This window comes from Zalophus californianus, chromosome 5, assembly GCF_009762305.2.
Source record: "Zalophus californianus isolate mZalCal1 chromosome 5, mZalCal1.pri.v2, whole genome shotgun sequence".
Taxonomy (NCBI): domain Eukaryota; kingdom Metazoa; phylum Chordata; class Mammalia; order Carnivora; family Otariidae; genus Zalophus; species Zalophus californianus.
This window is the reverse complement of record NC_045599.1, coordinates 89,324,247-89,345,932: the sequence shown is the minus strand read 5'-3', so window position 1 is coordinate 89,345,932 and position 21,686 is coordinate 89,324,247. Positions and strand designations below refer to the sequence as shown.

At 41.3% G+C, this 21,686-nt stretch overlaps 2 protein-coding genes across 2 annotated transcripts in view; one reads left to right on the top strand and one right to left on the bottom strand.

Moving 5' to 3' along the window:
- The window catches only part of ZNF346 (zinc finger protein 346), a 71,551-nt gene that overhangs the window by 13,887 nt on the left and 35,978 nt on the right, over positions 1–21,686 (top strand). The window lies entirely within an intron of this gene.
- On the bottom strand, positions 867–1,830 carry LOC113929634 (neuroguidin-like). The gene is given in 2 exon segments (XM_035727789.1): positions 867–1,394; positions 1,397–1,830. Coding segments are annotated over 2 exon segments (957 nt in total). The 5' UTR covers positions 1,826–1,830.

Sequence of the window (21,686 nt, the reverse complement as noted above, 5' to 3'; positions counted from 1 at the left end):
CTTGATTTCGGTTCAGGTCGTGATCTCAGGGTCCTGGGATAGAGCTCCGAGTCAGGCTGGGCACTCAGCACGGAGTCTTCTTGTCTCCCTCTCCCTTTGCCCCTCCCCCACTCACTGGCACATGCGCGCACGCATTCTCTCCTTCTTGCAATAAATAAATCTCAAAAAAAATTTTTTTCAAGCCTCTGAAAATAGTCCTAAGAACAAACAGTAAATAAATATCTGCTAAAAACAGAACAAAACACAGAAAAAAACACAAACTATTAAAAATTCAGTGAGAAAAGTGAGACTCTGCAATATCTGAACCAAGACTGCTCCCTCCCCTCCACCTCCCAGCTCAGTGAGGTAGAGATTCCTCTCCAGACCGCTGTAGCCAAGAATACAGGGCACACTTACCCCCCAGCTCATAGTCACAGGTTTCCTTCCAAGGAAGAGCAGGATATTAGTGTTTCTCATTCTGTCTCCAGTTACCTGTTGCTGAGGCTAAGTCCCAGGCAAACACTACTGAAAAGCTGAGAATCCCTTCACACAGCCCCTGATCATGGAGTGGAGACTCTAAGGTAGGGCACGCTGAGAATACTAGGGCCATGATCATCCTTGCCTGAGCTCAAGAAACACAGTAGTTCTGAAGCCACTGCCTCGGGCCCCTCTGGCCAATTTAGTAGTCTTTAAGTTTTGAGGGTTTTTTTGTTTTGTTTCCATAAGTAAAATCAATTTTATTAATTGATTAGTTAATTTTATTAATAAAGATCTTTCCAAATATCCAGAGCAAAAAATGAATTTCAAGGAAAAAAAACCTACATACAGTGAAATTAGAAGTATCCCAGGATGACAACAAATATACATATAAATATGTACACCCATAATCACCATCGCCTCCGAAAACCTTTTTTCTTCCAACCTTTCTTCGGTATCTTCTTCCGCTTCTTAACAGTATTTTGATCCTCATCAAGATGACGGGTTCCTCCTGTCAAAGCACTGATGTCACTGAAGTGTGTGAGGGAATGGAGCTGTGAGCTCATGACATTGGCCCGTTTTCGCCATCCTTTCTCGCGTTTACTGGCACTTAACCGCACCATCATGCTCTCCTCATAATTAATCCTGTGTTGATCCTCCTGACTTTGGCGAGTAACATGAGGATGCCAAGCATCACGGATTTCCTCTGGAGCATCTGAGTACTGCTCCTTCAGTTCACGAATGACAGAGCTGCTCAATGCCCGTTTTTTTGCCCATTCTAGGCACTTCTTCTCCCACTCAGCTTCTGTTTCATCATAATGTACCAGAACCAAACATGGTGGAACATATTTCTTAACTGTTCCTTTTGCAGATTTCTTCCCTGAAGCTTCAGACTGGCCTTCTTCTGCTTCATCTTCCTCATCCTCAGAGCTCAATATGATGAGCACATCATATTGCAGGAATGAGGCTTAAAACGGAGTGGGTCGTTCTCACTGAGGCTGCCTGTCGCTGCAGTCTTGACTAGTTTGTCAACTTGATACTTCAGTTTTTGGTCCAAGGGACGAAGCTTTTCCAAAACCGTGCGAATCTCCACCAGTCTCAAAACTGCAGCATGTCCCTGAAGAGACCCTCCTGAGGCTTTGTCCAGGATGAGATGGGTCAAATCCATAAGGTACATGAGCAGTAGCTGGTCTTTTACCTCCAAGAGGCTGAGACCCTTCTCTGTAGGATAGGCTCTAGCTTGAACTTTTTTTGTCAGAGCTTGTATTTGTGCAGTGACAGCCATCACCTGCTCCTGAAGGTTTTTCAAAAGTGTGACGGCACTTGTCAGGTCCGATTCCAGCATCTCAGAACTCCCCGGCGCCGCCATCTTCACAAAGCCCCCTAGTCTTTAAGTTTTAGCAAGCACCTTTTAACCCTGTGTGATTGATTAAGCATTTCTTTTATATCTATAGATCATGCATTGTTTCCTAGAAAGATTCAGAAACAAACCTGCTTGCACAACTTCTAGCACCACAATAACTTCTGTAGCTAGCACCACTGAGTCTGCAAGCAATCAATAAGTGTTACATACTACCATGCTCCCCCTTTACTGATTAAAGTTCCTTCAAAAATCTTTGGGCCAGGCAGAAATTTGGATTTGGTTTTTGGATGAGAGTCCACCTTCATCCCAGGTGGCTGGCCTCCTGAATAAAACTCATATTCCTTTCCAATCAAAACTCATCTCTTCTCAAGGAATTGATCCCATTTACAAATGCACCAAAAATAATAAGATACCTAGGAATAAACCTAACCAAAGAGGTCAAAGATCTGTATTCTGAAAACTATAGAACATGTATGAAAGAAATTGAAGAAGACACAAAGAAATGGAAAAACATTCCATGCTCATGGATTGGAAGAACAAACATTGTTAAAATGTCTATACTACCCAAAGCAATCTACACATTTATCATGCAATCCCTATCAAAGTACCACCAACATTTTTCATAGAACTAGAACAAACAATCCCAAAATTTGTATGGAACCACAAAAGACCCTGAATAGCCAAAGCAATCCTGAAAATGAAAAGCAAAGCTGGGGGTGCCTGGGTGGCTCAGTCATTGGGCGTCTGCCTTCGGCTCAGGTCATGATCCCAGGGTCCTGGGATCGAGCCCCACGTCCGGCTCCCTGCTCTGCCTGCTTCTTCCTCTCCCACTCCCCCTGCTTGTGTTCCCTCTTTTGCTGTGTCTCTCTCTCTAATAAATAGAATCTTCAAAAAAAAAAAAAGAAAGAAAGAAAGAAAAGCTGTAGGTATCATAATTCCGGACTTCGAGCTATATTACAAAGCTGTAGTCATCAAGACAGTATCGTACTGGCACAAAAATAAACACATAGATCAATGGAACAGAAATAGAAAACCCAGAAATGGACCCACAACTATATGGTCAACTAATCTTCGACAAAGCAGGAAAGAACATACAATGGAAAAAAGACAGTCTCTTCAACAAATGTTGAGAAAACTGGACAGCCACATGCAGAAGAATGAAACTGGACCACTTTCTTATACCATACACGAAAATAAACTCAAAATGGGTGAAAGAACTAAATGTGGAACAGGAAACCATCAAAATCCTAGAGAATATAGGCAGCAACGTCTTTGACCTCAGCTACAGCAACTTCCTACTAGACACATTGCCAAAGGCAAGGAAAACGAAAGCAAAAATTAACTATTGATCGGAGCGCCTGGGTGGCTCAGTTGGTTGACTGTCAAGACTCTTGGTTTCTGCTCAGGTCCTGATCTCAGGGTCATGGTATCAAGCTCCGTGTCAGGCTCCATGCCCCGCATGAAGTCTGCTTGTCCCTCTCCCTCTCCTCCTCCAATTGCTCACTCTCTCTCTTTCGCTCAAATAAATAAAAAGAAAGAAAAGAAAAAAGAAAAAACGAACTATTGGGGAAAAAACTTTTTTAATTTTAAAAATGAACTATTTGGACTTCATCAAGATAAAAAATTTCTGCACAGCAAAGGAAACAATCAACAAAACTAAAAGGCAGCCTACAGAATGGGAGAAGATATTTGCAAATGACATATCCGATTAAGGGCTAGTATCCAAAATCTACACAAAGAACTTACCAAATTCAACACCCAAAAACCAAATAATCCAGTTAAGAATGGGCAGAAGGCATGAATAGATATTTTCCAAAGTAAACATCTAGATGGCTAACAGACACATGAAAAGATGCTCAACATCACTCATCATCAGGGAAATACAAATCAAAACCACAATGAGATACCACCTCACACCTATCAGAACGGCTAATATTAACAACACAGGAAACAACAGATGTTGGCAAGGATGCAAACTGGTGGGAATGCAAACTGGTGCAGCCCCTCTGGAAAACAGTATGGAGGTTCCTTAAAAAAGTTAAAAATAGAACTACCCTACGATCCAGCAATTGCACTACTAGGTATTTACCCAAGGGATAGAAAAATACAAATTTGAGGGGGTACGTGCACCCCAGTGTTTACAGCAGCATTATCAACAACAGCCAAACTATGGAGAGAGCCCAAATGTGCATCAACTGATGAAAGATTAGATAGATAGACAGATAGATAGATAGATAGATATTGCAGTATTACTCAGCCATCAAAAAGAATGGAATCTTGCCATTTGCAATGATGTGGATGGAGCTAGAGCATATTATGCTAAGTGAAATAAGTCAGTCAGATGAAGACAAATACTGTATGCTTTCACTCATATGTGGAATTTAAGAAACAAAACAGGTGAACATAGGGGAAAGGGGAAAAAAAGAGAGAGGGAAGCAAACCGTAAGAGACTCTTAACAAGAGAGAACAATCTGAAAGGTGATGGAGGGAAGTGAGTGGGGGATGGGCTAAATGGGTGATGGGTATGAAGGAGAGCAATTATGATGAGCACTGGGTGTTATATGTAAGTGATGAATCACTAAATTCTATTCCTGAAACCAGTATTACATTATATGTTAACTAACTAGAATTTAAATAAAAACTTGAAAAGGGGGGGGAAACCCTCATTTCTTGAGTATTGGCTTTTTAAGCTACAGGCAGCAGAACTTGGGTTTTTCAGTAACAGTTCCACAGAGGGATAGACAGGCTAACAGGTCCTCAGGTCCCAAAACCAAGTCCTCAGATCCTAGAGTAGGAGGATCACTCAGAGAGAAGCTTGTCATTGGTCCCATTTTCTGCAGCTCCAGAGCCCTGGCTTAGATTTTGCTCCCAGGGAAAAGCAGGAAGGGTGGAGGGAGGGAGGAGAACAGGTAGCTCCTAATCTCTTCCCAAAGTAACTGACTTCATTTACAACAAAGCTTGGAGAAGTTCAAGCCTAAGGGTTTTCACAAGAAAAGCAGTGGGTGGGGCGCCTGGGTGGCTCAGTTGGTTAAGCGACTGCCTTCGGCTCAGGTCATGATCCTAGAGTCCCGAGATCGAGTCCCACATCGGGCTCCCTACTCAGCGGGGAGTCTGCTTCTCCCTCTGACCCTCTTCCCTCTCGTGCTCTGTATCTCTCATTCTCTCTCTCTCAAATAAATAAATAAAATCTTTTATAAAAAAAAAAGAAAAGCAGTGGGTGTAGTAAAAGTTAATTGGGAGAAGAATCAAGGTGCAGGATAAATTACAGGCCAGTTGGTCTACAGGAAAAAGCTAGAGAATAATACAGCTGGGAGGAGTACTACTGGAGTCAGAATAAATAAATGCTGACCTCAGAAATGATTATTTCAAAGGACCCAAATTTGATTGTATATATTTACAGAGCAATTTATGCCCCAGGGCATTGTTGAAAACATACAGCAATCAGCTGGCAATTAGAAAAGTTTAACACCTGGGTAGGATCAAGAAAAGAGATGAATAGAGCCCTACCAAAATCACTGTCATCCTAGGGTTACTGTGGACATATCAAAAGCTATGTCACCCTGAGGAACAACATCAGAGGCTTAACACTAATGTGGGGGACTGGAAAACAGATTTCATTAAAATAATCCAGCCAATCACTAAACAAATAAACAAGCAAATAACAGTAAGTCCTGGCGGGTTGAAGGGACCAGTACTCGGAGTTCCTGTATTAGTCAAGATTCTCCAGAGACAGAGAACCAATAGGAGATGAAAGAGAGAGAGAGAGTTTTTTTTTTTTAAGATTTTATTTATTTATCTGATAGAGAGAGACACAGCAAGAGAGGGAACACAAGCAGGGAAAGTGGGAGAGGCAGAAGCAGGCTTCCTGCAGAGCAGGGAGCCCGATGTGGGGCTCAGTCCCAGGACCCTGGGATCATGACCCGAGCCGAAGGCAGACGCTTAACGACTGAGCCACCCAGGCGCCCCGAGAGAGAGATTTTAAGGAATTTGTCTGCAAAATTAAGAAGACAGACAACTCCCAAGATCCTAAGGGTGAATTAGCAACCTAGAGACCTAGGAAAGCTAATGGCCTTAGTTCCATTTCAAGACCAAAGGCCTGAGAATGAGGAGAGCCAATGGTGTAGTTCTCATCCAAAGGACAGCAGACTTGAGATCCAGGAAGAGTCAATGTTTCGGTTCAAGTCTGAAGGCAGGGTAAAAGCCAATGTCCCAGTTTGAAGGCAGTCCAGTTGCAAGAATTCTCTCTTACAGAAGAATGGTCAGCCTTTTTGTTCTCTCCAGACCTTCAATTGATTGGATTAATTCAAACCACATTAGGGAGAGCAATCTGCTTTACTCAGTCTACTGCTATAAATGTTAATCTCAAATAAAAAATAAAAAACAGAGGCGCCTGGGTGACTCAGTCGTTAAGCGTCTGCCTTCAGCTCAGGTCATGATTTCAGGTCCTGGGATCGAGCCCCGCATCGGGCTCCCTGCTCCGTGGGAGGCCTGCTTCTCCCTCTCCCACTCTCCCAGCTTGTGTTCCCTCTCTCGCTGTGTCTCTCTCTGTCAAATAAAGAAATAAAATCTTTAAAAAAAAAAAACAAATAAATAAAATAAAATAAAATAAAATAAACAGGGGCACCTGGGTGGCTCAGTCTTTAAGCATCTGCCTTCAGCTCAGGTCATGGTCCCAGGGTCCTGGGATCGAGCCCCGCATCGGGCTCCCTGCTCAACGGGAAGCCTGCTTCTCCCTCTCCCACTCCCCCTGCTTGTGTTCCCTCTCTCACTGTGTCTCTCTCTGTCAAATAAATAAAATCTTTAAAAATAAATAAATAAATAGATAGATAAATAAATAAATAAATGTAAATAAAAGTAAAAAACATAATAAGCCAAAATAATGTTTGACCAAATATCTGGATACCCCATAGCCCAGTGAAGTTGACATATAAAATTAACCATAACAGTTGCTATAATAAATTATATTAAAAAATGAAACAAAACTCAGAAGCAGCCTGGTGGCTCAGCTAGTTAAGTGTCTGACTCTTGGTTTTGGCATGATTTCAGGGTCCTGGGACTAAGCCCCGCACCAGGTTCCCTGCTCAGTGGGAAGTCTGCTTCTCCCTCTCACTCTCCCTCTGTGCTCTCTCTCTCTCTCTCTCTCTTGCTCTCAAATAAATAAATAAAATCTTTGAAAATAAATAAGTGGAAAATAACAAGTGTTGCCCAGATGTAGAGAAATTGGAAACCTATTACATTGCTGCTGGGAATGTAAAATGGTGTAGCCACTGTGGAAAACAGTTTGGTAATCCCTCCAAAAGAAACACAAAATTAGGGGCGCCTGGGTGGCTCAGATGGTTGGGCGTCTGCCTTCGGCTCAGGTCATGGTCCCGGGGTCCTGGGATCGAGCCCCGCATCAGGCTCCCTGCTCAGCAGGGATTCTGCTTCTCCCTCTGCCTCTGCCTCTCTCCCTCTCCCTGACTCTCATGAATAAATAAATAAAACATTTAAAAAAAAAAAGAAACACAAAATTACCAGATAATCCAGCAATTCCACTCCTTGGTATATACCCAAAAGAACTGAAAGCATAGACTCATAATATCCAAAGTATATAAGAACTCAATAAAAAATAAATAAATAAAAGCTGGGGCACCTGGGTGGCTCAGTCAGTTAAACGTCCAATTCTTGATTTCGGCTCAGGTCATGATGTCAGGGTTGTGAGATGGAGCCCCACATCAGGCTCCACATTGGGCATGGAGCCTGCTTAAGATTGTCTCTCCCTCTTCCTCTGACCCTCACCCCTCTCTCTTCCTCTCTTAAAGAAAAAAGCATATAATCCTTTTTAAAAATGAGAATATCTGGGGCACCTGGGTGGCTTAGTCTGTTGGGTGTCTGCCTTCGGCTCAGGTCATAGTCTCAGGGTCCTGGGATTGAGCCCCATGTTAGGCTCCCTGCTAAGCCTCTCCTCCCTGCTTGTGCTCTCTCTCACTATCTCTGTCTCTCTCTCTCAAATAAAGTTTTAAAAAAATAAAAATAAGAATATCTGAATAGACATTTTTTCCAAAGAAGACATACAAATAGCCAACAGGTTCACAAAAAGATACTCAAAATTACTAATCATCAGGGAAATGCAAATCAAAACCACACTGAGTGTGCCTAGGTGGCTCAGTCGGTTAAATGTCTGGCTTCGGCTCAGGTCATGATCCCAGGGTCCTGGGATTGAGCCCTGTGTTGGGCTCCCTGCTCAGCATGGAGTATGCTTCTCCCTCTATCCCTCCCCCCTGCTGATGCTCTCTCTCTCTCTTGCTCTTGCTCTCAAATGAATAAATAAATATCTAAAAAAAAAAAACAACACACTGAGATATCACCTCACACCCCTTAGAAAAGCTATTATCAAAAAGACAAGAAATAACAAGTATTGGCAAGGATGTAGAGAAAATGGAACACTTGTGCATTGTTGGTAAAAATATAAAATGGTATAGCCATTTCAGAAAACATTTTGGAGGTTTCTCAAAAAACTAAAAATAGAATTACCACATGACCCAGCAATTCCACTTTTGGATATACACTCAACTGAAAGCAGAATCTCAAAGAAATATTTGTAAACCCATGTTCATAGCAGCATTACTCACAACAGCTAAAACATGGAAGGAACCCAAGCATTCACTGATGATGGATAAACATAATGTGGTATATACATACAGTGGAATATTACTCAGCCTTAAAAAAGAAGGAAATTCTGCAATATGCTACAACATGGATGATCCTAGGACACTGCTAAATGAAATAAGCCAGGGACACCTGGGTGGCTCAGTCGGTTAAGTGTCAACCTTCAACTCAGGTCATGATGCCAGAGTCCTGGGATCATGTCCTGCATCACGCTCCTTGCTCACCGAGGAGCCTGCTTCTCCCTCTGCCTGCTGCTCCCCCTGCTTGTACACGTTCTCTCTCTCTGACAAATGAATGAATGAAATCTTTAAATAAACAAACAAACAAACAAACAAATAAATAAATAAAATAAGCCAGTATAGAGACAGAAAGTACAATCGTGGTTGCCAGGGGTTGGAGGAAGGGGGGGGAATGGGGAGTTATTGTTTAATGGCTATAGAGTTCCAATTTTACAAGATGAAGAAAGTTCTGGAGATGATGGTTGCACAACAGTACGAATGTACTCAATATCACTGAGCTGGACACTTAAAAATGGTTAAGATAGTAAATTTTATGTTATGTGTATTTTACCACAATAAAAAGAGTACTAGCCATAAAAAAAATAAGTGGACTATATTAAAATTAAGAACTTCTGTTCATCAAAATATGTAATAGATGAGTGAAAAGCAAACCAGAAGACTGGGAACAGGGACACCTGGGTGGCTCAGTTGGTTGAGAGGCTGCCTTCAGCTGAAGTCATGATCCCAGGGTCCCGGGATCGAGTCCTACATTGGGCTCCTTGTTCAGCAGGGAGCATGCTTTTCCCTCTCCCATTCCCCCTACTTGTGCTCTCTCTCTCTCTCTGACAAGTAAATAAAATCTTTTTTTTTAAGATTTTATTTATTTATTTGAGAGAGAGAGAGTGAGAGACAGCACGAGAGGGAAGAGGGTCAGAGGGAGAAGCAGACTCCCCGCTGAGCAGGGAGCCCGATGTGGGACTCGATCCCGGGACTCCAGGATCATGACCTGAGCCAAAGGCAGTCGCTTAACCAACTGAGCCACCCAGGTGCCCCCAAATAAATAAAATCTTAAAAAAAAAAAGACTGGAAAAGGATATTTTAGTATATACATATATATACATATATCCACAAAGGATTTGTATCCAGTGTGTTTTTGCTTGGAAGAAGAAGGCAGATAATCCAATAGAAAAATAGACAAAAGAATTAAACATGCACTGCACAAAAGAGGATACCAAATGGCAAATAAATCTATGAAAGGTAGCCAGCTGCATTAGTTATTATGTATGCAATACTCAACCACAGGCAATTTCATTACATCCCCACAACCAATGCTAAATGAAAAAGACAGACAATATCAAGTGTAGGTGAGGATGTAGAATAACTGCTGTGTAATTGGTAGAACTACTTTGAGAAATTGTTTGGTAGTTTCTACTGAAGCTGAACATATGCATACCATATGAGCCAGTGATTCCACTCCTAGGTGAATATGCATCTGAAATGAGTACTAAAGTTCATCAAAAGACATACAAGACGGACACCTGGGTGGCTCAGTCGGTTAAGCGTCTGCCTTCAGCTCAGGTCGTGATCCTGGGGTCCTGGGATCGAGTCCCATATCTGGCTCCCCATTCAGGGGGGGAGCCTGCTTCTCCCTCTGCCTGCCACTCCCCCTGCTTGTGCTCTCTCTCTCTCTCTGGCAAATAAAATCTTTAAAAAAGAAAAGACACATACAAGAATTTTTTTTTAAGATTTATTTATTTATTTTGAGAGAGTGAGAATGAGAGAGAGAGTACATGAGAGTGGGGAGGGTTAGAGGGAAAAGCAGGCCCCTCGCCGAGCAGGGAGCCCAATGCGGGACTCGATCCTGGGACTCCAGGATCATGATCTGAGCCGAAGGCAGTTGCTTAACCAACTGAGCCACTCAGTCGCCCCCCATACAAGAATATTGATAGCAACAGTTTATATAAAAGCCAAAGGCTAGAAACAAATCAAATATCCATCTGTGGTACAATAGGTAACTTATTTGTGTAATATTACACAATAGAATACTATGTAGTAATAAGAGTGAACAAACTACAACTACATGCAATAATTTTGATTAGTCTCACAAATATTAGGAAAGAAAAAGCACACACACACACAAACATATGGTTCCATTTACATAAAGTTCAAAAACAGGAAAATTTAATTTATGATGTTAGAAGTCAGGATAGTCACTATCCCAGGGTAGATGGTCGTGGTAGTCATGGGAAGGTGGCACAAGAAAGACTATTTTGGTGCTGGTAATGTTCTGATTCTTGATCTTGGTTCCGGTTACACCAGAGCATTCATGGTATGAAAATTAACCAACTCATATATTTATCACTTGTGCACTTTTCTATATGTATATCATACTTCAATAAAAATTGGGATGCCTGGGTGGCTCAGTTGGTTAAGTGCCTGCCTTCCGCTCAGGTCATGATCCCAGGGTCCTGGGATCGAGTCCCGTATCGGGCTCCTTGCTCAGTGGGGAGCCTGCTTCTCCCTCTGCCTGCTGTTCTCCTTGTTTGTGCACTCTCTCTGTCTCTCTCTCTCTCTGATAAATAAATAAATAGATCTTTTTTTAAAATGTAGTTAAAGAGTAAAAGAGGTTTACATTTTTTTTTAAACTAAGGAAGATCTCTAGAGATATGTATAGGGGTCTCCCATTATATACTGTTAAGTAAAAAAGACCAAATACAAATCAAAAGGGACACAAAATAGATTAGTGGTTACCTAGACCTGGGAATGGGAATGGGAATGGAAATGATGCAAAAGTGCATAAGGTTTCTTTTTTTTTTAAGATTTTTTTTAAAGATTTTATTTATTTATTTGACAGAGAGAGACACAGCGAGAGAGGGAACACAAGCAGGGGGAGTGGGAGAGGGAGAGGCAGGCTTCCCGCGGAGCAGGGAGCCCGATGTGGGGCTCGATGTGGGGCTCAATCCCAGGACCCTGGGATCATGACCTGAGCCTAAGGCAGACGCTTAACGACTGAGCCACCCAGGCGCCCCAGTGCATAAGGTTTCTTTCTGGGGTGATGACAATGTTCCAAATACACTGTGGGTATGGTCATACAACCCTGTAAATAGACTAATAATCACTGAAGTGTACACTTTAAATGCATAAATTTTATGGTATGTAAATTAGGCCTTAATAAAGCTTTTTTAAAAAAAGATAAAATGTATATAGTATATTTTATATATAAGAAACAGTAGGAGGGGGCACCTGGGTGGCTCAGTCGTTAAGCGTCTGCCTTCAGCTCAGGTCATGATCCCAGGGTCCTGGGATGAAGTCCCGCACCAGGCTCCTTGCTCAGTGGGAAGCCTGCTTCTCCCTCTCCCACTCCCCCTGCTTGTGTTCCCTCTCTCGTGTCTCTCTCTCTCTGTCAAATAAAATCTTTAAAAAAAAAAAAAGAAACAGTAGGAGGGAATTAAGATATATATATTTGCTTGTATTTGAAAAAGAAATGATGAAAGGATAAATAAACAAAAATGATTACTTTTACAGAATAAAGGACAAAGGAGTTGGAAGAAGGCAGGAATGGGTAAAAGGCAATTTGACCTCTGGATTGTGTATATGTTTCACCTAGCCAAAAAAAAAAAAAAAATCAAAAAACAAAACCCTAATTTTTAAAAATTCCTTAAGTTGAAAATAAATAGAAATTAGTCAACTAAAGTGAGTATCAAATTGGTAACCACATAAAGAAAAGATTACTTCAAGGACTTTAGAAAACAGTATTTTGACTGCACATCCTAAGTGGGACAAATCCAAGAACAAAAGATATATAAAGAAATTTTAAACTTTACTCAGCACTTAAATTATTTGTAGTAATTTCAGATTTAACATTTTAGACTTTGTTTTATATTTTAGGTTAAAGCAAAGAAATAATTATGTTAATGATATTAGGTATCAAACTTTTCTTTTTTTTTAAGATTTTATTTATTTATTTCTCAGAGAGAGGGAAATAGCACAAGCAGGGGGAGCGGCAGGGAGAGAGAGAAGCAGACTCCCCGCTGAGTAAGGAGCATGAAGGACTCGATTCCAGGACCCTGGGATCATGACCTGAGCCAAAGGCAGACGCTTAACCAACTGAGCCACCCAGGCATCCCAGGAATCAAGATTTTCAAAGAAAGACATTTATGTGTATAATTTTGAAATCAAGAAAATGAAATGAAATGAAAACACCCTAATGTTAAACCTGAAAGGAAAATACCAATATGAACTAATTATTTTAATGTGTATCTTTAAATGCTATCCACCAAAATGGACTAGAAGCTATGTCTCCCCATTAACAAAGGGTTTTCAATCATCCACGTTGTAATGTCTAATATTCCCCACTAAAAACGAACAAGCAAACAACACTGGGCTCCTTAGAGGAATGGTTGAATCAAGGTCTGGCACATGGAAAGTACAAGATGAGCCTAGACTATCTCATTTGTGCCAGAAAGCAAATAAGCTTCCAAAGATTTATAGGGTGATATCAAAAGGACCAAAATTAAAAAAAAAAAAAAACTATCGGAATGAAAGATCAATCCATAGCCAGAGTCATAAAAAACTGAGGTTCAACTAGAATAATAATTCCTTTCCCCTTCGCCCTCTTCCATTCCCTCCACTTCTTTCCCCCTCTTTTCCTGAACAATTAAGTTCTAAAGCAATAAGGTGGTGTAAAAAAGAAAGGCATTTGTCCCTGGGATGGGAAGAGCTACAGTGGCCCAGAGCATAATGAAGCCCCAGGGGTAAGGAGAACATTCACATGGGAGAGTTGCCAAGAGTGGGGAGTAGAACCCGAGTAGGATAAAAAGAACATCCTGCAGAGCAGCCACCTAGCAAGAGTATCAGAGCCTGGGCAGTGTAAGGAGCTTGTCCACATAGGGGGCCAGCCCAGCTTAAGAAGTGAGAGCCTGAATGGAGTAAGGAAGCTTTCTCCATGGAGGGGTAGCCCTTTTTGGGGTGTCAGAGTCTGAACAGGGTAAGAAAAGGTGATCCAGAATGGGATGCCATAGCTGTGTCTACTGAGAGGGCCAGAGAGCACCACCCCAGTGACAATGAGCATACCTAGAGCCTAGTCTATGGCTTCCAAATACTGTTCTCCACTAAAACGATCCAGGACTCTTTGGGAAAATGACTGATTCTGTTCCATTATATGGCTGGGGCAGGTAAAGTATGAGATGAGCCTGGAGCATCTTGTTCTGCCAGAAAGCAAAGTATATAAGGAATGGTGAGGGGGCACCTGGGTGGTTCAGTTGGTTAAGCATCCAACTCTTGATTTCAGCTCAGATCGTGATCTCAGGGTTATGGGATTGAGCCTGCATTGGGCCTACACTCAGTGGGGAGTCTGCCCCTCTCTCTCTCCCTCTCCCTACCCCCACTCTTGTGCGCGCACATGGGCACACACTCGCACACGTGCTCTCTCTCTCTCTCTCAAACAAATAAATAAATCTTAAAAAAAAAAAGAAAAGAAATGGTGAGGAACCTGAGAAAAGGAAATGGAAAATAACAAGTGTTGACAAAGATGTGGAAAAACTGGAACCTTCATGTGTTGCTGGTGGGCATGTAAAATGGTATAGCTGCTATAAAATATAAAACAGTATGGGGCGCCTGAGTGGCTCAGTCGGTTAAGCAGCTGCCTTCGTCTTAGGTCATGATCCCAGGGTCCTAGAATCAAATCCCGAGTTGGGCTCCCTGCTCAGTGGGAAGCCTGCTTCTCCCTGTGCTGCTGCTCTGCCTACCTGTGCTCTCTCTCTATCTCTCTGTCAAATAAATAAGTAAAATCTTAAAAAAAAAAAACAATTCCTCAAAGAGTTAAACATAGAATTTACATATGATTCAGCAATTCCACTTCTAGGTATATATCCAAAAGGAGTGAAAGCAAGGATTCAAACAGATATTCGAACACCAATGTTCATAACAGCATTATTCACAAAAGCCAAAAGGTGGAAGCAACCAGTATCCACTGAATGATGAATGAATGGGTACACAAAATGTGGTATATATATGTATATGTACGTATATGTATATGTGTGTGTGTATATATATATATACAGACAATGGAATTTTATTCAGAATTAAGAAGGAAGGAAATTCTGATACATAATACACCATGGATGAACCTTAAAAAACATATGCTAAGTTCAATAAGCCAAACACAGAAGAACGAATATGATATGATTCCACTTACATTAAGTACCTAGAATAATCAAATTCATAAAGACAGAAAGTAGAAGAGTAGTTACCAAGGGCTAAAGGGAGTGGGGAATGGAGAGTTACCATTAAATGGGTACAGAGTTTCAGTTTGGGATGATGAAAAAGTTCTGGAGATGGATGGTAGTGGTGGTTGCACAATAATGTGAATTACTGAATGCCACTGAACTGTACACTTAAAAATGGTGAAATTGGTAAATTTTATGCTATGTATATCTTACCAGCATTTTATTTTTTTAACAATTTTCTTTATTTGAGAGAGAGAGAGAGAGAGAGAGAGAGAGCGAGCGCACACGCGCTCGCGCAAGTGGGGGAGGGAGTAGGGAGGGAGGAGCAGAGGGAGAGGGACAAGCCGACTCCCCCTCTGAGCAGGGAGCTCTGACGCTGGGCTGGATCCCTGGACCCTGGGATCATGACCTGAGCAGAAGACAGATGCTTAACTGAATGAGCCACCCTGGTGCCCCACCAGCATTTTTTTTTTTTAAGATTTTATTTATTTATTTGACAGACACAGCGAGAGCAGGAACACAAGCAGAGGGAGTGGGAGAGGGAGAAGCAGGCTTCCCGCTGAGCAGGGAGCCCGATGCGGGGCTCGATCCACCAGCATTTTTAAAAATATTTTAATGAAGGCAAGTCAGAACATTTTCTGACAACCAAAAGCTGAGAGAATTCACCAGGAGCAGACCAGCACTACAAGATATACTAAATGGAATCTTAAGTGAAGGAAAATGAGCTAGATGGAGACATGGGACTGCAAAACAGAATGAAGAGGGGCGCCTGGGTGGCTCAGTCCTTAAGCGTCTGCCTCAGGTCATGATCCCAGGGTCCTGGGATGGAGCCCCGCATTGGACTCCCTGCTCCGCGGGAAGCCTGCTTCTCCTCTCCCACTCTCCCTGTTTGTATTCCCTCTCTCACTGTGTCTCTGTCAAATAAATAAATAAAATCTTTAAAAAAAAAAAACAGAATGAAGAATACCCAAAATGGTGACTAAGTTGGTAAATATAAATGAATACTGACAATTTAAAGCAGCAAAAATAATGTCTTGTGGAATTTAAAACAATACATTGAAATAAAATATATGACAACAATAACACAGGAAGCAGAAAGTATTAAGAGTTAAACAATTTTAAAGTGCTAGCATTATTCAGGAGGTGTGGAAAATAAGAATTTAGTGTAGACTGTGATGTGGTAAGGATGCATATTATAATCTCTAGAGCAACCACTAAAAGAATAATCAAATAATGATCAAATATCTGAATAGTTAAATAACAATAAAAAATAAAGTATAAAAAACAGGATGAGAAAATATTGTTCAATCCAAGAGAAGGCCAAAAAAAAAAAAAACCAAGAGAATAAAGGAACAAAGAACAGATGGAGTGAACAGAAAACAGCAAAATGGTAAAAATAAACTCACTATATCAGTAATTAAATTAAATGGAAAGGGGCCAAACATTCTTATAAAAGTAAAAGAAAAAGACCATCAGACTGGATTTTAAAAATTCAACTATATGCTATTTACAGAAATGTATTTTAAATATAACGTCATCAAGGTTAAAAGAACACAAAACAATGGGATGTAAAAATATGTACTATGTAAATACAAAAAAGAACTAGCTCATAAAAAAAATTTAAAAAAAAACTAGCTCAGCTAAATTAATATCAGATAAAGTAGACTTTAGATAATACGTATTACTAGAGATAAGGAGGGGCACTTCACACTGATAAAAGTGTCTAACTGAAAAATATGACTTTCCTATTATATATTCAGAAATAAAATGGATGAAGCAAAAAAACAACAGAACCAAAAATTGAAGTAGACAAATCCAGTCACAGTTGGAGATTTGAAGACACACACCCCCACCTCAGTAATCAATAGAACTAAAGAAACATCAGTAAGAATACAGAAGATCTGGATACACTATCAACCACATTGACATAATTGAATATTTATATGATACTATACCCAACAACTGCAAAACACACATTCTTTTCAAATACAAATGGAACGTTCTCCAAATAGACCATATGCTGGGCTATAAAACAAATTCCAAGATTTCAAAAGACTGAAGTCTTACCGAATATGTTCTTTGATCACAATGGATTAAATTAGAAATTAACAATAAGAAATCTAGAAAAGCCCCAAATATTTGGAAATTAGCAACTCATTTATACAATGTTCAAGATTAGACAAAACTAATCTGTAACAATAGTATTCAGGATGATTCCTTTTGGCTGAGAAGCAGCACAGTGAGCATTCTGGGACTTGAAATGTTCTATATCTTAATATAGGTAGTGACTATACAGCTGTATTTATATATAAAAATTTATTCAAGATTTGTACTTGTATACTTTATTCCATGTAAGTTATACCTCAATAAAAAAGTAAATCAGAAAAAAAAGAGACACATTAAATTCTCTTACCTAACAAAATATCTAGTTCATGGAGGATGCTTAATAAATGTTTGATGAATTAAAAAACGAAAGAGATAAAGAATAGAATGAAAAGGCCTACCACACATCTAATACCATTTACACCTGCTAGATTGGCAAAAGATAAAGAAGTCTGACAGTACCAAGTGCTGGAGAGAATGAAAATCAATAGGAACTCTTACACTTTGCTGATGAGAATATAAATTGATACAACCACCTGAGAAAACAATTTGGCATTAGCTTGTAAAGTACAACATTCACATACCCTACCGACTGAGACTCAATTCCTAGGTGTATATCCTAAGAAACTCCTGTCCAAGTGCACCAGGAGTTAAGTATAAGAATGTTGCGGTACCTGGCTGGCTCAGTCAGTAGAGCATGCGACTCTTGATCTCAGGGTTGTGAGTTCGAGCCCCATATTGGGTGCAGAGGTCACTTTAAAAAACTAAAAATATTAATAAAAAAAAAAACAATGTTAATAGTAACCCTGTTCGGGGCGCCTGGGTGGCTCAGTTGGTTAAGCAACTGCCTTCGGCTCAGGTCATGATCCTGGAGTCCCGGGATCGAGTCCCACATCAGGCTCCCTGCTCGGCGGCGAGTCTGCTTCTCCCTCTGACCCTCTTCCCTCTCATGCTCTCAATCTCTCATTCTCTCTCTCTCAAATAAATAAATAAAATCTTTAAAAAAAAAATAGTAACCCTGTTCATAATAGCAAAAACTGAAACATCTCAAATGTCCCTCAACACTAGAACAGATAAATCAATTATGGTACATTCACATAACAGAATATTATCACACAGTGAAAGATGAATGAACTAGGGGTGCTGGGTTGGCTCAGTAGGTAGAGCAAATAACTTGATCTCAGGGTTGTGAGTTCAAGCCCTACATTGGGCATGGAGCCTACTTAAAAAAAAATGAATGAACTATAGTCACTTGCAAGAACATGGATATTAGACACTTAATGCTGAGGGTTGCCTGGGTGGCTCAGTTGATTAAGCATCTGCCTTTGGCTTGGGTTGTGACCCCCCTGGGATCGAGTCCCACCTCAGGCACCCTGCTCAAGTCTGCTTCTCCATCTCCCACTCCCCTTCCCCACTACTCATGCTCTCTCTCTCTCAAATAATTTTTTTTTTTTAAATGTCGAGTGAGGGCACCTGGGTGGCTCAGTTGGTTAAGCGACTGCCTTCGGCTCAGGCCATGATCCCGGAGTCCCGGGATCGAGTCCCGCATTGGGCTCCCTGCTCAGCAGGGAGTCTGCTTCTCCTTCTGACCCTCTTCCCTCTCATGCTCTCCAGCTCTCATTCTCTCTCTCTCAAATAAATAAAATCTTTAAAAAAAAATGTCGAGTGAAAAAGGGGTCACAGAAAAAATACAGACAGTATGATACCATGTTTATGAAGCTCAAATGCAAGCAAAATTAATATGTTGTTTAAGCATATACATAATTTTTTTAAAGATTTTATTTATTTATTCGACAGAGAAAGACACAGCGAGAGCAGGAACACAAGCAGGGGGAGTGGGAGAGGGAGAAGCTGGCTTCCCGCGGAGCAGAGAGCCCAATGCAGGGCTCGATCCCAGAACCCTGGGATCATGACCTGAGCCGAAGGCAGACGCCTAATGACTGAGCCACCCAGGCACCCTGATATACATAATTTTTTAAAGCAAGGAAATTAAAAACACAAAATTCAGAATAATGGTTAAGAATAGGTGGGGTGAGGGTCACGCCTGGGGGGCTCAGTTCACTGAGCATCCAACTCTTGATTTCAGCTCAGGTCATGATCTCAGGGTCCTGGGATGGAGCCCCACATTGGGCTCCACACTCAGTGGAGAGTATGCTTGAAGATTCTCTCCCTCTGCCTCTACACTTCCCCCGACTCATGCACACTAAAATAAACAAATCTTTTGAAAAAAGCGGCGGATGGGGGAGGCACCTGGGTGGCTCAGTTGGTCAGGTGTCTGACTCTGTTTCAGCTCAGGTCATGATCTCATGGGTCATGAGATCAAGCTCTCATCAGGCTCTGCACTTGGCGGGGAGTCAGCTTGAACATTCTCTCCCTCTGCCCCACCCCCCTCACTCTCTCACTCTCAAATAAATAAATAAATAAATAAATCTTAGGGGAAAAAAAGAATAGGTGGGGTGATATGGGGCACCTGGGTGGTACAGTTGGTTAAGTGTCCAACTCTCAGTTTTGGCGCAGGTCATGATCTCAGGGTTCCCCCATCCCCTGCTCATGCTCAAGCACACACACTCTTGCTCTCTCTCTCTCTCATATAAGTAAATAAACCTTAAAAAAAAAAAGAATAGGTGGGGTAATAATGTTCTAGTTCAGATTGGATGATGAATTCATCGGTACTCATTATATTATTACTCTTTATATAAATATGTAATATTTTATATGCATTAAATGATAAATTAACATTTTTTTAAAGAAGGAAAAGGTGGTAGAAAGTTATAGAAGCATGGAGAAAGGAATTGTTTACTTCTTCCTAGAGGAAGAGGAGAAGTTAAGGAGAATTTCATTTAGTAGATATGTCAGGGGTCCCATGAGCACCCAGGTTCGATGACTGACTCAAGGACTCAGGATTCAGTATACAGTTGCATTCATGGCTATGATGCATTACAGCCAAAGAATACAAAGCAAAATCAACAAAGTACATCAAATGGACAAGACAAGATAGTAGAAGGGCATTAAAGGCAATGGGAACAGTACATGCAAAGGCAAAGAGCTATGAAAGGATGCCCCAGCCAGGAAACAAACCACACTGCTGAAAAGTCCTTTCAGTATGGCCGAGCACAAGGTGCCTGGGAGAGTATCAGAAGGAGGGAATGGAAGGGGCACCTGAGTGGCTCAGTCAATTACTGCCTTCAACTCAGATCATGATCTCAGTGGGGAGTCTGCTTCCCGTCTGTCCCTCCCCCTCTGTCCCTCATCCTCTGTCCCTCCCTCTCTGCCCCCTCTACTCCTCCTCTGCCCCTCCCCCCTCCTGTTGCTCACACTCCCTCTCACTCTCTCTCAAATAAATAAATAAAATCTTTTAAAAAGAAGAAGGGAGTGGAGAGGGAAGGAGAAAGACTTTATAATGGGCCTCTTATACCACAGTAGGACATTTTAACTTTTTAACTTTCTCCTATGAGCAACAGGAAGCCATTAAATATTGTCGGTCAGGGAGTATAGTACAGTGCCTGGCTATAATAGACAGCTTTTTTCCTCCAAAAATTAAGATGTTGAAATCCTAACCCCCAATGTGATACTATTAGGAAGTGGGGCCTTTGGGAACTGATTAGGTGATAAGGGTAGAGCCCTTATGAATCAGATGAGTGCCCTTATGAAAGAGACCCTAGAGAACTCTCTCACCCCTTCTGCCTTGTGAGGACAGAGAGAGAGAAGATGGCTGTCTATAAACCAGGAGGACAGCTTCCACCAGAGACCAGATACCAGATCTGCCAGTACTTTGATCTTGGACCTTCCAGCCTCCAGAACTGTGTGAAATAAACTTGTTGTTTAAGCCATTTGGTCTATGGTATTTTGTTACAGTAGCCCAAATGGACAAAGATACTGACATATAATGTAGTAGGCCCAAAATAAAGCCTGTTGATTCAATGTGATTCAAGTTATTATACCAGTTCAAGATCTATACCGATTTCTTGGCAATCCTTCAGTGAAGATGACAGAGCTTCACTGGATCACTCTAGGGGTGCCTGGGTGGCTCAGTTGGTTAAGCATTTGCCTTTGGCTCAGGATCCCAGGACCCTGGGCTTGAGTCCCACGTCAGGCTCCTTTCTCAGCAAGGAACCTGCTTCTCCCTCTCCCTCTGCCTGCTGTCCCCCTGCTTGTGCTCTCTCTCTCCGTCAAATAAATAAAATCTTTTTTTAAAAAAAGCCACTCTTATTTCCTTGGATACATTAAACTAAACTAAGTCACTTTGATCCATAAGCAAATGCACAATTAATTGAAACTGGTTCTAGAAATTATGGGATCTAAAACTCTAGATCTAGAAAAGTGGGGTTTAGCTTCACCAAGATGGAGACTAGAACCTAATATCAGCTTGTGAAATTATCAGAAAAATATAGCTTTCAGAATAAACTGGTAACAACTACCATTTACTTTGTGCCAGGCAATTTGGTAAGTAGTTTATGGAAATTATTTTGGTTAATCTTCATTTAAAGCAGGCATCATTTACTCATTTTACAGATGAAGAAGCAGACTTACAAATTTTAAATAATTTACCTAATATTGCATAGGTCATGACTGCAGAATGGAGCAGTTGACATCAAGCTGAGTATCTCATGACTTTAACTGACCGCCTGTTTATGTCTGAGATTATTGGAGTTAATCCCAATCCTGCTCGGCTCAGACACTGTTGGGGTGTAAGACATCATGGCCATCCATTGCACTTCACAGGGCTCTGAACATCCAGCCCTCCTGCCCCAAGTGTGGCTCAGTAGGGCCTGGAATAGTTGGGAGTCCCTGGACCACCACTGGGGTGATGAGAAGCTGCCTTATCTGTTTAGTCTAACTTGCCATACTGATATGCTCATTTTTTAAGTGGGCTGTGACATGGAAAAAGTT